At 37.4% G+C, this 17,066-nt stretch overlaps 1 protein-coding gene across 7 annotated transcripts in view; it reads right to left on the bottom strand.

The window, feature by feature from the left end:
• RAPGEF6 (Rap guanine nucleotide exchange factor 6) overlaps positions 1-8,068 on the bottom strand; it is a 188,539-nt gene extending 180,471 nt beyond the window's left edge. For 6 of the 7 annotated variants that reach the window (XM_069091817.1, XM_069091821.1, XM_069091820.1 and 3 more), the window contains exons 1-3: positions 7,998-8,068; positions 3,108-3,164; positions 1,941-2,024 (exon numbers count right to left, since the gene is read on the bottom strand). In XM_069091817.1, the coding sequence (XP_068947918.1) occupies positions 1,941-2,006 (66 nt within the window). In that variant the 5' untranslated portion in view covers positions 2,007-2,024; positions 3,108-3,164; positions 7,998-8,068. Of the gene's footprint in view, positions 1-1,940; positions 2,025-3,107; positions 3,165-7,997 lie in introns of those variants that run through there. The other variant, XM_069091819.1, reaches the window with a different exon arrangement.
• Positions 8,069-17,066: the final 8,998 nt, after the last annotated feature.

Raw genomic sequence — 17,066 nt, 5'->3', positions numbered from 1 at the left:
GGAGAGACAGATTGGGATAAACTATCTCATACAGAAGAGGCAAGGGAAAATGGTTACAATGGAGGGGAAGAATAGGAAGGCAAAAGGGAATGGGTCAACCTTATTCCCATTGAATCTGGCTTGAGGAGGGAATGAAATACACACTAAATAGGGTATCTCACTCTACAGGAGAGTAGGGGGGATGATGGAAGGGAGGGCAGGCTGGGGGGGGAGGGAAGTTGGAAGCACCCACTTTTGAAAAGGGACGGGATCAAAGTAGAGAATAGAACAAGTGGGAGGTGGGATAGGAGGGAAGGAAATATAGTCAGTCTTTTACAATATATCTACTATGTTATTGTTCTGCATTAGCCACACACGTACAACCTATACTGAACTGCGTATCTTCCCAGTAAGGGTGGGTGACAAGGAAGGAAGGAAATGAATCTGGAATTGAAAGTTTTAAAATCAAATATTCAAATATATGTGTGTGTATGTGCGTACACATGTGTGTGTATATGTACTATTATTAATACCATCTTACATGTAATTGGAAAATAAGATATACAGGCACTGAGGCATAGAGATCCACTGGAAAAGTCGAAAGGGGTATGGGAGAAAATATGGGAGAGAGCAGATTGGAGGAGGGGATATCCTGTGGGACTGCTATTTTGGGGCGGTGGGTAGGGGAAAAACGGGGAGAAAATTTGTAACTCAAAATCTGGCGGAAATGAATGAAGTAAATTATAAGTTAATAAAGCATTAAAAAAAGGGACAGGGTCAAAGGAGAAAATAGAATAAATGGGGGGTGGGATAGGATGGAGGGAAATATATTCAGTCTTACACAATATAACTGTATGGAAATATTTTGCGTAACTATACATATATTGAATTGCTTGTCTTCTCAATGGGGGTGGGTTAAGTGGGAAGAAGGGGGAGAATCTGGAACTCAAAGTTTTTAAAACAGATGTTAAAATATTATTGTTACATGTAACTGGGAAATAAGATATACAGGCAATGGGGTATATAAATCCATCTTGCCCTATAAGAAAGTAAGGGGGAAGGGGGTAAAGTGGGGATAAGCAAAGACATCAGAGGGGGAAGACTGGGGTAAGGGTAATAATCAGTATGCTTGCCATCTTGTGGTGGGGGATAGGATGGGGAGAAAGTTTGAAACTCAAAATACTATAGAAATGAATACTGAAAACTAAAACAAATAAATTTTTTTTTAATTGTTGGTGACTTTGGAAAAAGCAATTTCAGTCAAATGATGAGGTCAGAAACTAGAATGAAAAGAGTTCAGAAGAGAGAGTAAGGGAACATGTTGAGTTCTCAATCCTAAATGGTTTTCTCACAAAGTTTATCCATGAAGGGCAAGAAAGCTAGAACACAATGCGAAATAGGCAGAGTAATTGCTGTCTGGACAATAAATGCAATCTTCCACACCTGTGGTCGACCATCCCTCTATCAAGAGAAGAGAAACAGACACACTTCATACTTTAGTTTCCAAAACTATGGTGTCTATCTAAATTTGGCCAATGTAGAAATAATGAAGTATAAAATGAGTAAGCACTACAAATGGAGTCTCAAAGTACAGATTGACCAAATCCTTTTAGGGGTCACTGACCCCTGGTGACAGCATGGTGAAACCCCTGGATACCTTCTCACAATGTTATTTTTAAATGCATAATATAAAATACATAGGATTACAAAAAGAAATAAATTATATGTAATTATCAAAATCTTAAAAAAAAAAAAGTTCACAGGCCCAAGGTTAAAAAATCCTACTCTAAACATATAAATATGCTATTAGAAGTATAAACAAAGTCTGACCCAGCAAGCATCTTCCATGACAGATGATAAAGATTTGTCTTTTTTATATAAGCATCACAAAACCAAGTAAAACAGTCTTATAAGTTATCTGACCTGAAATAACTGCTATAAATAACTCTCTTATAACATACCTTTGAGGAGCAAAAATTACAGAGTCGTTCAAAAATACAGATCCAGAAAGAAGAATATACCAACATCTGGCAATGGTTTCAGAGCTATAAAAAAGAAATATTTAGTCACATTTATTTAGTCTCAATACTAGATGAATTCAAACCTTATCCAAGTCATTAAAGGTCTTCATCAATAAGTGCTCTCAGTATAATGATTTAAAGGAAATTTTAAATTTCTAATCAAATGGGATATACTATTCAGATTTCTTCAGTATCTAGATTTAGCACACGTGTCAAAACTGTTCAAAATTACATTTGACTGATAGGGGTCATTAAATCATGCCACTAAAGTGCTTTGGACACAGCCTAAAGGTCACATATTCCATTTCTACAGGGGTTACTTGGCTTCACAGAAGCAAAATTCTGTTACACAGTAAATACTAACTCTTATCTAACTACAAAGAAAGCAGAAAAATGCATGTGTAGAGTCATGTCATGCTAAAAATATAGAAATGAATGAATGAATGAAAGCCTTTAGGGGCAGTTAGGTGGCACAGTGGCTAGCTAGAGCACTTACCCTAAAGTCAGGAGGACCTGATTTCAAATATGGCCTCAGACACTTGACACTTAACTAGCTGTGTGACTTTGGGCAAGTCACTTAATTCTTAATGCCTTGCCTTCTCCCCTCCAAAAAACAAAAAAGAAAAAAAAACTTTTAAGTTTCTTTCCTACTGATGATGGTCTAAGCATCTCTGTACCCAAAATACAGTATTTTATGTATACTCCCAGTCCTTGAAAGTTAACATTTGTATGTGCAGGCACAGTTTTAAAATCATGATATTTAGCAACAGTCTAAATATTGCATGTGCCAACGTCATTAAATTGAAGACCAAGAATAAGAGTTCACCAACCCTAAATAAATTAGGTAGCTGAAAAATTCTGTTCATGCAGGTATTAATTTTTTTTTTGGCTTATCTAATTTTCCTTTGGCAACAGGGACCAATCGGCCAAAATGCATACCTAAAAGTAAACATGCTTTACAATTTTAAGTAATTCACAAAGGACCAAAACAAAATAAATCATTTCTAGGCGTTTGTACAATTTTTTTCCATAGCAACTGATACCAAAGGTAAGATCCAATAAGAAAACATAAAAGCCACCTTTTTCACCCTAGTTAGTAACACTTACCAAAAAAGAATTTGATTGCCATTATATCTTTCATGCCGTGCTCTTGCAGATATTAACCTGATACACAAAAACATAAGTTAAATCTTTTGTAACAGACTAGGATTCAAGTTACATAGATTAAAGGACCAAATCTGACACAAACTGAGCTAACACTGAGCAATGTCACATTATTGGATCCAATCGGTTATAAACCTCATCTTCTGTTCAAAGTAATATTTTTAGATATATTTTTAAAAATCATTCTTTTTTGACATTAAATCGAGCTTATTAATTTATAACTAAAACATAAAAGTGTGGCTTAGGTTCCACATTTCAAAAACATTCCTACTGTAGGCCAGCCACTCATGCGCTTTCTCTGTGCTGGGCCCTTATCTAACACATGGCAACAATTTAATAACTCCCATTATCCAGCAGAAATTTAAAAACCCTCTGTCTATCTAGCGCATTAGAGCAAAAGACACCAAGGCTATGACGAGAAACCTTTAAGATGTTAGGGTTACTGAGGGATAAAGGTCAGTTCTGGAAGTCATAATCAGATAGACATAAAACTGGGCAGTCAGCCACAAGCAGAAAAATAAAATAAACAGACAGAAATGAGAATGGTAGCACCAGCACAGAGGTACGCAATCACAATAAAAGAGATGAAACCAGGATACAAAGAGTCCACATCTAGACAAGTGAGTCACCATTTACATAATACTCAATTCCAAAGAACATAGATCATAAAATATAATAGAATCAAAGGATCATAAGATCATAGACTAAAAGCTAAAAAAGACCTTCTAAGTAACTTATAGATTTTTTTCCTAAAAATTTTATGAAGGAACTGAGGCTTACAGAAGTTAAGTGACTTGCCCAAAGTCACCAATCAAGACAGTCAGAATTCCTACTCAGGTCCTCTGACTCTATGTTCAGCCAGTCAAATTCAGCATTCTTGCAGATAATATGAAATTTCAGACCACATTTCTCAGCCACCAAGAGCGTTCTACTGCCCCTGCCATAAGCTCATATATGGTCAAGGAATTCACACCAATTTTAACATTAAGCTTAAAAAAAAAAAAGCTCCAAATATGCTTTTAAAAGTTCAAATTATGGGGCGGCTAGATGGCACAGTGAGTAGAGTCCCGGCCCTAGAGCCAGGAGGACCTGAGTTTGGATCTGGCCTCAGACATTTAACACACACACAAAAAAACTAGCCATGTGACCTTGGGCGAGTTACTTAATCTCAATCGCCCTCCAAAAAGCAAAAAAAGAAAAAAAAAGTTCAAATTATTTTTTGAATACTTACTCCACTGCATGGTGTTCAAAACAACTTTGTGAGATAAGTAAGGGCTAAGGGTATCATCACCATCCCTCACTCTTCCTCACCCCACATATCTAGACAGTTGCCAAATCTTGCAGTTTGCACCTCCAAAAAGTCTCCTGACAAGCAACTTCTCGCTAATTCAGATAACCCTCAGCTTAAGTTCAGGCCCTCATCGCAGGCCTCATGAGCCCCCGTCCCTTGGACTAGCTCCACAGTCTCCTAAATTGGTCTTCGAGCCTCAAGTCTCTCCCCTCACCAATCTACCCTCCACATAACTGCCACAGTAATTTTCCTCAAGCACAGTTCTGACCATGATGACTCTTGCTCAGTGAACTCTAGGATCACATACACATTTCTCTTTCTGATTCTTAAAACCCTTCACCGCTGGCCCCAGTCTCACTGTCCATTATTTCCCTTGTTCATCCTAGCCTCGTCTTCTGTCTTTCACACAACAAACTCTGCATGCATTTGAACTAAGCCATCTTCCATACCCTACATATACAATATGCACTCCACCCCTGCCTCCAGAGAATCCTCATTTCTTTCTGCCTTCTACATGAAGTCTTCCCCTACTTCCCCTTCTCCAATTATTATTCTTTCTATACATATTTATTCTGTATATACTTATATGTGGACATGCTGTTCTCCCCAAAAGAATGTAAGTGTCAAGAGGGCAAAAGTGATTGTAGCTTTTCCTTCCACATTTCAGGTGCTAGTGGCATGACAGTCCCACGATTCGGACAATCTGTGTAAAATGCTTCGGCCCTCCCTTCATCCCAGAGAAGAAGTCTGATTTTTTTCTTTTTCTTTTATGAAGTGTTTACAGCAGCTTATTATAAAATTTGGGTTAAGTGTTTGGTCATAGGCTCTGTGCTGTCTACTGGACTTAGCATATCTTCTGCAGCTTCCATAAAACTCCCCAAAAAATTCCCACTTAATTTCTTATGCCAACCCACAATGTATCAAAATCACAATGGGGAAAGCTGTAATGTGAAAGGGATAACTGTAATTTTTCTTTGTATCCCCAGAACTAGCACAATGCCTGTTATATAGTAGGTGTTTAACAAATGCTTATTGGTCAACTAATCTCCTTTGTACAAAAGAGGCTTAGAGAGTAACATAGTATAGGAGATGGTATGCTAGACTTGAGAGTGAGGAAGGCCTGAGTTCAAATCCAGCCTCTGATACTTCACAGAATAATTGATTTGGAGCTGTCAAGGACCATAGAAATCATTTAGTCTCTAACAGCAATAAGATCCTCTTTCACTTATCCCTCATGTAAGTTAATCTAGTTCTTTTCCTAAAAGACAAAGAAGCTAAGATTTGAACAGCACAGGAGGCCAAAGCTCAAGTTATCTAGACGGTGTTAATACAGCTTCAAGCTATACTGATATAGTTTCCTATTGAACTAAGGCATAAAAAGACCCACCTGTACCAAGTATAGGCCCTTCAGACTAGGCAGGCACCGTACCCTGTCTTGTTGACCAGAAGGTCACACAAAGGTGAAGAAAGGCCACATCCTGCATCCTAGTTCAGTATCCTTTCTAAACTTTGGCTAAGTAAAGCTTATGTTTTGTTAAACACTGAATGACCCATCAGTGCTTCATTTAATTCCAATATGAGACATAAACAATCAGGAAATTGGCTTGAGTCAGGCCTACCCCACTCAGCAGTCCAATCTTTTCATTTACAGATAAAGAAACTAAGACCCATAGAAGAAAAGCAACTGTCACACAAGTAATAAGTGACAAAGATAAGATCTGAACCCAGGTCCTCCATTCCAAATCCAGCTTTCTTTCCACTAATGGCTAGGTGACCTTTGGCAAACCATTTCATCTCTCAGTCTTAGTTTGCTCATCTGTAAAATGGGGTTAACTATAGTACCCATCAATTTTATGAGGCTAAATGTAAAATACTTTGGAAAGTCTAAACTTCTGTATCAAATGTTAATTTTAGGGGGCAGTTAGGTGGCACAGTGAATAGAGCACCAGCCCTGGAGTCAGGAGGACCTGAGTTCAAATCTGGCCTCAGACACTTAACACTTACTAGCCGTGTGACCCGCCCCTCCAAAAAAAAAATGTTATTTTTAGTAAAAGAGTCAAGATACAAATTCAGGTTTCTGCTGACCCCAACTATAACACTTAGACCTATACCAAATACCCTGCAATGTTAATCAAACTTTTCTTTTTAAAAACCCTTCCCACATCCCCCTATTAAATGTCATAAGTAAACAACCTGAATTAACATCCCTTCTCCCAACCAAAAATAAATTCATGAGTTTTCAAGTATACTGTATGAAAAAAAGCTTAAAAAATACAGGGATGAAGTATCACTGCTTTAAATTTCACTTCTCAATTTTTTCACAAGGGGGTCTAGTGATGCCTGACTGGCCCTGGGAGCAGGAGAAATAGAGGACAAGCAGTCCATAGTAGATTGTAAACTTTGGTTGGCAGGGATATGGGGATTAAAACTTTCCAACACAGAATAAAAAAAGACTGAGGCAGAGCTCTGATCTGATGGCACTTTATTAAAGGGTCCATGGCCCCCTCTAATGAAGTAGACCTCAGATCTTCCTCACAATCTGAGATCCTTCCTTCTTTCAGGGCCTTGCTTTTATAGGGTTTGATAATCAAATATACAAAAGAGGTAGGGTAAAATACAGAATCTCACTGGTTAATCGACCTTGTTCTAAGTGACATATTAACAGGGGTGGTCTCGAGTTGGGTGAAGCATAGGACATCTCCACTAAGTAGTCATAAGATGGTCACCTACTCATGTCGGACAAGAGAGAATGGTCCAGAAATACAAAAATAAGTTGGACTTTCCAAAGCATCAAGACACCCCAACCAAGCTGAGTTTGGACATGGAATTTGAGCAAAACAGGATGGAGATATCTTTGTCAGAATTCTTGTGGTTGTACAAGTTAACCTCACAACTCAGGTCTTCCTGACTCCAGGCCTGGTGCTATTCACTGCACCACTTAGCTATCCCGACCCGTAAATGCCATGGAACAGGAATAATGATTCTTCTGCCCAACACCCCAAATCCTTGTACAGATAAACAAATCAACAGAGACATAAATTTCAAAAGTACAAAGCAACACTGAAATATATTCTCAATATCATCACGTTTATTAGTCACAGTCTAGGATGAGCCTTCAACTATAACTGAGTAGGCCACTTACATCCTTCAGTTCTAATATATCACTAGATCAATTATACTTTTAAAAAATACCAAATGACTATTACTAAAGGACTATTATTAAAAAATAATTATTAATTAAAAATTATTATTAAAAAGACCCACTTGTATCAAGTACATGACTATTACAAGATAAAGATGATTTTTTTAAATATCTGTTAAACTGAAGGGTTCGTAATAGTGAATTTCATAACTAAAACAAAATCAACTAAGTTGGGAGTTTTTAAATAATTTCACTATTATGGATTTTTTGTGTAATAGTATTTAATCTGTATTAAGCCCTATCTACAATGAAAATCACTAAAGAGAAGCAGCTTTTTTTTTTTCTACTAGTGACTCACACTTTTCTCCTTATTCTGGGGTACTTGTTGGCTACTATTTACCTTAGCTGATGTTCCCTGAGATTTGATAAAATCTCCAGCCCGTGAAGATAAGAATAAATAGTATTTACATCCTGTAGAAAGAAAAAAAGAGAATTTAGGTTTTCATCCAAGTAAAGATTTCTAAGTACTATGAAGTCCTTCCCCTCCCATCCCCACATTAATTTGGATTTCAGATTTCTGGTAATCTCAACCATCCAGGATACAGTTGTGAAATCTGCAGTTAACTGGAACCAATCTTTGAAAAGCACTGCATTTGGAATCAAGAAAACCTGAGTTCAGAACCAGCTTGAATAAGCTGTGTGACCCCAGGCAAGTTACTGAACCTGTCTGCTTCAGTTTCCTCAACTGCAAAATAGGAATAAGAACAGCACCAACTTCCCAGATTTGTTATAAAGGTCAAATAAGAAATATTTGTAAAATTATTAGCCCGGTGCCTGGTACCCATAAAGGAGGCACTATATAAACGCTTATTTCCTCCCTCTGAAGATAAAATAGCTGTCACAAAGCTCATCAATTTTACCACTCAACAACAGAAGGCACAGAAAACAATCAGAGCAGCTGGCAGCAAAGGAAAGAGATGGCTCAGATTGAGGGTCCCCTATAAAGGTAAGTTATTTTGAGCTTTTTTGCTCCTCCCTCTAGCCTTCTAATCAAGAAGGGCAGAAGCAAGAAGCAGCTGGTAAGATATGAGTACCAAAACTAAATGCAATCTCCATGATGAATATGAATGTGTGCTATGAAAATCCACTGAGGAAAGGAGCAGCTCAGGAAGAAGAGCGGGAAGGATTCACGAAGGAAGTCTCATCTCTGATGAGCACTGACGGTGACAAGTAGAGGCTGGGGAAAGAAGACAAAGAGAAGGCAGGCATCTCTGAGTCGTCGCTCCTTCCCTCTCAAGTACCAAGTCCTATCCTTTCTACCTCAATATCCTTCGCATCAGCCGCCTCACCATTCACTTTAAAACCAACTTGGTTCAAGTCTACATTGCTTCTCTTTTGAAGTCCTGTATGAGTCTTCCTTGTGACCAGTCTCTTCTCTCTCAAACCCATGCTTTTCACAGTCTAACATAATTTTCCTAACACTTGGGTCCAAACACATCATTTTAATATTCAAAATCCTTCAGTGGTTCCTAATTTCCTACTATGAACTTCTGATCTTATCATTCAAGGCCTTACAGACTGGGCTCAACTTTATCTTTCCAGCTTCATCTCACCTTAGTCTTCATGTATGCTAGCCTATCAACTGCCCTCTCTCACTCAGGGTACATTTGCATTCACTTATACTGATCCTATACATTTCTGAATCCACCAGACATTTCAACCTACTGAAATCCTCTCTTCACCTGACAGCTCAGTGGCTTCACCTTAAATAACTGTGAGTAGGAAGGGACTTCAGAGGTCATCTAATCCAATCTCCTCTCTTTACAGATACAAAAACTGAGGCATAAAGGGGTAAAGTCACAAAAGTGGCAAGCATCAGATTTACATTCAAACTCACGGTCTTCTGATACCAAAGTAGGTGCTTTTTCCCACAAGAAGTGATTCCCTTCTGTCCTTGAATCTATCTGCAGTTTTACTTGGTTTCAACTCCACAGAAAAAGGCTCCCCTCCCCACTAAGAAGTATCCCCTGCTGTTCCCTTCCCTTTCCAGGGGTGTTGTCTTCACCCATTCAATTGTAAGCACCCTGAGGGAAAAGACTTTCTCTCTTTTTCTTATTTGTATCCACCGTGCATAGCATAATGCCTAGCATTACAGAATATATAAAATATTTAGGAGTCCACAGACCAAGACAGACAAAGAATTGTATGTAAATGCACTCCAATTCAGATTCTGAGTTTGGGTTTTTCATGTATAATAAGTTATCCATCACCCAAAATAATCAGAAAGTAGAATGTGCCAGTCAGAGAGGAAAATATAATATATGGATTAGCAATTTTAAAAGAATTAAAGTATAAAACATTAAAACGCTAAATATAATTCAATATTTTGTTAATTAAAAGAACAATTCATTAAGTAGGAAGTCTGAATGTACCCAATTTATATATATATATATATACACAAATTAATTTACCCAATTTATATACAAGAAAACTGAAGTTCAAAATCTTACAGGATTAGAACTCAAACTCCAATCTTCTTATTTCAAATTTCAAGATGCTTTCTATCAAGAGTATCACAGATTTTTCCCAATACAAAAACAATAGTAAGAGATTAAAGAATTTTGAGCAAAGAAGTAAACATGATGAGACTTGTGCATCTGACAACAGTATGAAGTATAGATCAGAAGAGACAAAGTTGGAACTAAGAAGACCAGTTTGGGGATTATTGCAATAGACCAGGTGGGTGGCAAATATGCACTATATTAGTATTATGGCAGAAAGAACAGAAAGGAAAAAATGGAGTTGATAAATATTGTATAGGTAGAAACAACAGGATTTAGTGACTTATTAGATGCAATGGGAGAAAGAGAAGAATCCAAGAAAATATCAACAGAACTATGAAGGAAGATTAACTAGGCTAACTTTGAAAAATAATCTGAATCAGAGCAAATTAGCTGCTCTGATCAAGGGAGTTTTATAGGGTTTTCTTGTTCTTTTGATTGTTGGTCTTAGACAAAGAGCTAAGAGTTTTAGTTTAAACATGGTAGACTAAGTGATTAGTGGTGCTATTGGTAGAAACAGGGAAATTTGGAGTAGTGTTTAGGAGGAGCAAGAATATTGAACATAGGTTTGAGGTACTGGCATGAGGAAGTATTTTGCCTTCTTGAGAGCCACCTTACTTCCACATATAGTAATAAGCTTTTGTAATCGGAGTCCATGTCTTTTCAAAGGTTTGAAAACAAATAACTGATAAGGGCACAATTTTTAATGAAGTTAATGATTTTGATAATATCATAAAGCACAACTGGTGATTTTTTTTGGCTATGACTGCCTCCCAATGGATCGTGCAGGGGTAAAAGTGCACTGCCACCAGGTTTAACTTTTGCTACAAATCCAATATTCTTGCCCATCACAGCTCCACCACCATCTGTACAGACTCCAATGCAATTTTTCTATTATAAACCTTCATTTGTGAAAAATGCATCAACTTTAAGATTTAAGATCTTCCCTTCTTGTGTGCCCTTCCAAAGGGTGACAAAACAATAATTCCTCATGAATGCTTCCTTCATAAACTTAATCTTACATAAAGTAACAACTGTGTCATGTTAAAAATATCAGCTGAATTGCAAACTTTGGGCTGCCCTTAAGCCTGGTAATAAGCTGCTGAAATTGGTTATTACTAATTTCAGAAATTCTTTTGGAAACAGTATCATTCGATAAAGGAATTTTACAAATTTCATCCCCATACTTTTTCCCATGAACTGAAGTGGACAACCGAGAAACAGGACAGCAAAGCCAATTATAATTTGATAGGAGTGTTTATTAACCAGCTGGTGACTGCCTCCCAGTAGGGAAGACAGCATCGAGTCTCCTGAAAGATGCATTTTTATAAAGGAGTATGTTGCTAACAAAAATATATGTATGGTTCCAAGGGGGGGTACCATTTCTAGTAAAGTCTTGGGTCCCTAACAAGAACACTTTAATCTGGGGTATGTTTCTAGCAACACATGTGAAAAGTTCCCTTACCATTATGACCTATCAGATGGTTTCCAGGGACCCTGGTAGGGGCCCCTTCTGGCAGGTTTAGGGGGCTCCGACATTTTAATAACAACAGGTAACTCGAGATCTATCATGTACGGATTTTTACTTTTTGCAATTAAATAAGAAGTTTTGTAAGAAGCAAGTAAAAACTTTTCATTGACAGTAAAAAATTTCTCAAAACATTGTTTTTCTTTATTTGAAGAATTTTACATCATTCAAAATTTTCCTTTGGTTTACTGCAGTACACTGCATGCTTGGTATTAAGATGCCATTTTAGTTTTGCTGGTTTCACACTCTCCGCAGTCAAAACATTAGAAATTAAGCAAAGAAGTTTTTCTACACCACCATCATTATTAGAAGTAAATACATATTACAAAAATGATTCGACATATTTTCTTTTTCTTGTCAATCTAGGTATACAACCTGGTAGTGAAGACTCTGCTGCAATTACTGTACTAAATATAAAAAGGGCTCATTAAATCTGCTAAAAGTTATTCCCAGTTTGGGAGAAATTAGCCTCATAAAAATTTAATTATTTTTATAAATTTAATAAAATGAGTCTGACATTTCATTATGTATTTTCTATTCTAATAAAAGGACTGTGATTGAAGACAACTAAGCAATCTTCAGTCAACCAGTAAGCATTTAATATGCACTAGGCACTGGGGATATAAAGAATAATCAGTCCTTGCTCTTATTGAAGCACCACAGAGGAATGGAAAGACCACTGAAGGGGGGCCTGGGTTCCAATGCCAGCCTATTTCTGTGACCTTGGGCAAGTCCCTTAACATAACCTGTTTCTTCATCTGTTCAATAAGGGAGATGGGCTCAATGACATCTAAGGTTCCTTCCAGTTATGAATCTATGATCCTACAAGTAAATTTAGAGCACTAAATATCCCTAAAAGTCCAAATAAGAGGAGGGAAGGAAAAAATAGATATATAGATATATACTCATACATACATACATGCACAACATATTTGCAATAGTAAAAGAGTAAAAGTCTAAGAATCTTTCTGAAATATAAACCTCCCTTGATCTGGAACAGCAGATTACTAAGAAGCCCTACTTTTCCTAATAGATTCAGATTCTATTCAAAGTTAGCCTAGTTGGTCTTGCCAGTTCTTTATTATACTCAGTTCAGACAATACTGAATGACATTTGCTAGAATTTGTCTATAAGAAAACAAAAGTGCCTTAAGACTGACATAAGAAGTCATGTGTTTGTCTCTAAGAACAAGGCAACACATTCATCTCTTAAAACATCATTTGTCCAGATCAAGTGATCTTTAAGTTATGCATAAAATGTTTGGGGGAAGAAGAAAGGGGCATGAGGGAGAGAAAAGGGAGCACAAAACAAGGAATTTATATGTGATCTAGTTTATGTTAGGTACACCAAAAAAATAATTTTTCTTGCTTTAAAATTATGAGGTAGAGCAGCTAGGTGGAGCAGTGAATAGAGCACTGGCTCTGGAGTCAAGAAGACCTGAGGTTCAAATCCAGCCTCAAACACTAAACACTTACTGTGTGACCTTGGGCAAGTCACTTAATCCCAATTGTCCTGCCCTCCCCCCTCCAAAAAGCAAAAATAAATAAATAAATAAAATGAAGTTAGGGAGGTAATTCAGCACAGCAGGAGAATACCTGATTTGAAATCAGAAGAACTAATTCAAATTCTGCTTCTCAAGCTTATTTATCTGTATGACTTAGAAAAATTAGTTTCCTTTTCTGAGCTTTAATTTCCCCATTTATAAAATAAGGAGATTGAATTCTAAGGGCTCCTCCCTGAACTAAATCTAGAATACGGAAAAACAATCATTAGTTTTATTATTACATCTTCCAGTCAGAAGTTTCTACTCCAAACAATCTCCATTACATATTAAAAGAAAATTATCAACAAATATTCCAAATCCAGGTTTGTCATTTCAATTCTAGTCAATAAGTATTTATTCCATTCCTAAGTGCAAAGCATTGTGTAAAGTACTAGGAATACCAAAAAAAAAAAAAACTTTCTTGCCCTCAGGACAAGGAGCTCACATTCTAGAAGGAGGACAGGGAAAAGACTTCAACCACATAAGAGATAGACATCTAGGAAGGAGAGAGCACCAACAACTAGGAAGATTATCAAAAGCTCCCAGCAGGAAGAGAAAACCTGAAAAAAGTCAGGCAACTTTGAGGACCAGAAGGACAGGAACTGACTGCATCTGGAATAGCCCCCCTTCAGGTGAAGGGGAAGGGAAGTACATTCCATGAGGAATGGTCTGGGCAAAGGCGGAAGTGGGAGATAGGATGCAGAGTTTCAAAAGCAACAAGCAGGCCAGTTGGGGAAGAATGGAGAATTATGAAGGGAGAAATATTAAGTAAGTCTGGGAAGGTAGAGTGAGTGAAGTCTGAGTGTAAAGGGCTTAAATAACAAGGAAAGAATTTGCCTTTTATCCTTAGAGGTGACATGCAGCCTCGGAAGATTCTTGAACAGGGAAATGGCACGGTCATATCTGAAGAAGATGGAATGAAAAGGGAGAAAGGCTGAAAGCAGGTCACCCAGGTAGAAGTCTAGTATTATTCATCCATGTGCAAGATCCCAATGGCCTGTCTGTACTAGGGAGGGGGTCCTGTGATCAGACAGAAGGCAACAAATGAGAAATGTTGTGGAGGCAGAACTGACTGGATGTTAAGAGCAGGGAACATGGAAGACTCCAAGGTCTTGAATCACAAGATAGACATAAAAAGGAAATTTCTCAAAAGAATTAGTTAAATTTGGAGGAAGGACAAGTTTAGGTAGAAAGACAATGAGTTCTATTTTGGATATGTTGAGTTTGAGGGGCCAAACAGACATGCAAATGGAGATGCTTATAAGGGACTCCAAATCCATTAGGGGTATCAGCAGTCAATAAGAATAAAATGGTGGGCAAAAACAATTCCTCCATAGGATGAAATACGATTAAATTGTTTTACTTACTATAATGAATGACATCATAATAAGAACTCTGAGGAAATGATTTACTTATTGGCAAGGCTTAATTCATTGTATGACTTTCTAATAACTGAAAGTCAATAATCACTTATTTAAATGTAAATCACAAAAAAGGGTATGTTTATACAACTCTTTATACCTAATCCTATCTGTAGAGTCTATATATGACAGTTACTTCAAAAGTACAATTACAAGGTTAATTACTAATGTAGGAGACAGTAAAATTTGGTGAATTTGTAATTTTTTTTTTGCATGGGTGGCAGATCAGCTATAATTTTAAGAAAATAGTGAAAAACAACTATTCTTATTAGGTTCCCAAATAATGTGTATCCTGTGACTCAATCTGTACATTCAAAATAAGTCTGTGCTGCAGCAAGCTATCAGCAGTTTCCTTACATTTAGGGATAGGTTATTGGCAAAACACAAGAATGAAGTCCACCAATGACCAGAAATGCCATTAAAGTAGAAAATGAACAAAAGCAAAAATTTCTAAAAGCAGCAAATCAGCACCATTCTTCTGACAAATGTTAGAATCTATTAAGACATTTGAACAGAAAAATAGCAATAGATTATCACTTAGTAAGAGTCAAAGAATCACCTTCTGCCATTACACTATCATTGAGAAAGGAAAAGAGCTAGACAAATAATTCTATATCCCCCCTCTATGGCAAACTCCCATCTTCTCCTAATTCCTGTGAAAAGCCAAGAGTTACTTCACTTTTAGCTCCAAATTCCTTTTTCCTTCCACTGTACACTCTAGAAACACCATCCTATAAGCTGACAAATTTCCCTTCATCTCAGACATCTTCCTCACAAGTTTTGGCCATCCTCTCCAGGACCCAGTGTTTGTTCTTTCATCCCAATCTCCCTCTCCCCTCCAACAGAATCACTCAACCATCCCCCTCCCATAAAATTACTCCAATCTACATATATCACTTGATCCAGATTGGGTTGAAGTTATCTATAGTGCCCTAGGTCATTCTCCCCCATTTAAGTTCAATTCCCAGCTTGGTTTTCCTATCAACGCATACAATTCCCCTCTTGTTCTTAAGGACTCCAATATACAAGTTGATGGCCTCTAAAACAGTAGTCTCCAAAGTGGGGGCTGAGGATCTCTGAGGAAACACGTGGCTTCACTCTAAGTGAGTTTAGTCTCATTAGAACCAATCAAAACACGGCAAGCCAGATATACATCAAAACTTCCTGCAACAGCCAATCAATCACAGGTCACATACCTACTCTCATTTCCCAAGAGAATCCCCTTTATTTCTCTTCCGCAGTACTAGCTCCCAACCTCTCACTTTCTAAGAATGAGATGACTAGGTTGTACACTGGATAGAGTGCTGGGCCTGGAATCATGAAGGCCCGAGTTCAACCCCAGCCTCAGCCACTTATTACCGGCATGACCCTGGGCAATTCATTTAGTCTCTAATTTGCCTCAGTTTCCTCAACTGTAAAGTGAAAATAATAAAAGCACCTAACTCACAGGGTTATTATGAGATTCAAATGAAACATCTGCAAAGCCTGTAGTACCTGGCACATAGTGGGCGCTATATAAATATGCTTATTCCCTTCTCTTCTTTGCCTAAGGAAGTCACCTCTAAGGATGTTATAACCTAGCCTAACCATGCACAAGAGCTATTGGAAATATTTCACTCTCATCTCCTACCCCCAGATCACCCCACGGGTGTTGGAGACATTACTCAGAAGGCAAGCTCTGGTCTTTATGCACAGTGACCAACGTGTAAAAACTCATCTCCCTCCTTTTAATTTTTATTAGGACAGAGTAAGTCATACAGGTGAACAAGCATGAATTGCAGTATGGATCACAAATTTCATTACATTAGCTTTCATACAAATCCCATCTATGTTCTAAACTTGCCTATGCCTTTGCAGAAGCAGTCTCTCAGGTTTGGAATACACTCTCTTTTCACTATTACCTAGTTCATATGCAACCTCTTACAAGAAACCTTTCCTGACCCTCCCCTAGTACTTAGTAATAAGACTTTTCTGCTCCTTCACATGAATATATGCATTTCTATTTCCATTTTATATGTTTCAATAGAATGGAAACTCCTGATCACAAAATCATCAAGACAGGGAGCCAGTTTTCTACATACTTCTCCCATCCAAAAACCTCAGAAAAAGGAATTATGTGCCAAATATAAAGTAATTAAAACTAAATCCATACAATAATTCGACAGAAAAACTGCACAAAGTATCAATAAATAAGCACTTACACAGAAAGAAAAAGCAGATCTGGACTCAAGGAATTTACATTCCAATGGGGGAGAAAACATATACATACATAGGTAAAAACAGGAGATGTAATATACAGAATAAACTTAGAGGTAACCTCAAAGGCACCAGTAGGGGAGAAGCAGAAGACAGAGCTTAAGCTAAATTTCCATGCAATCCTGGGAGTCTAAAAGGCAAAAAGAGGAAAGAGAATTAC

The sequence above is a fragment of the Petaurus breviceps genome, unplaced genomic scaffold (assembly GCF_028583685.1).
Source record: "Petaurus breviceps papuanus isolate PSGF00001 unplaced genomic scaffold, PetGlider_PUasm1.0 189, whole genome shotgun sequence".
Taxonomy (NCBI): domain Eukaryota; kingdom Metazoa; phylum Chordata; class Mammalia; order Diprotodontia; family Petauridae; genus Petaurus; species Petaurus breviceps.
Note: the sequence above shows the minus strand (reverse complement) of the source record. Positions and strands in the feature narration are given on the sequence as shown.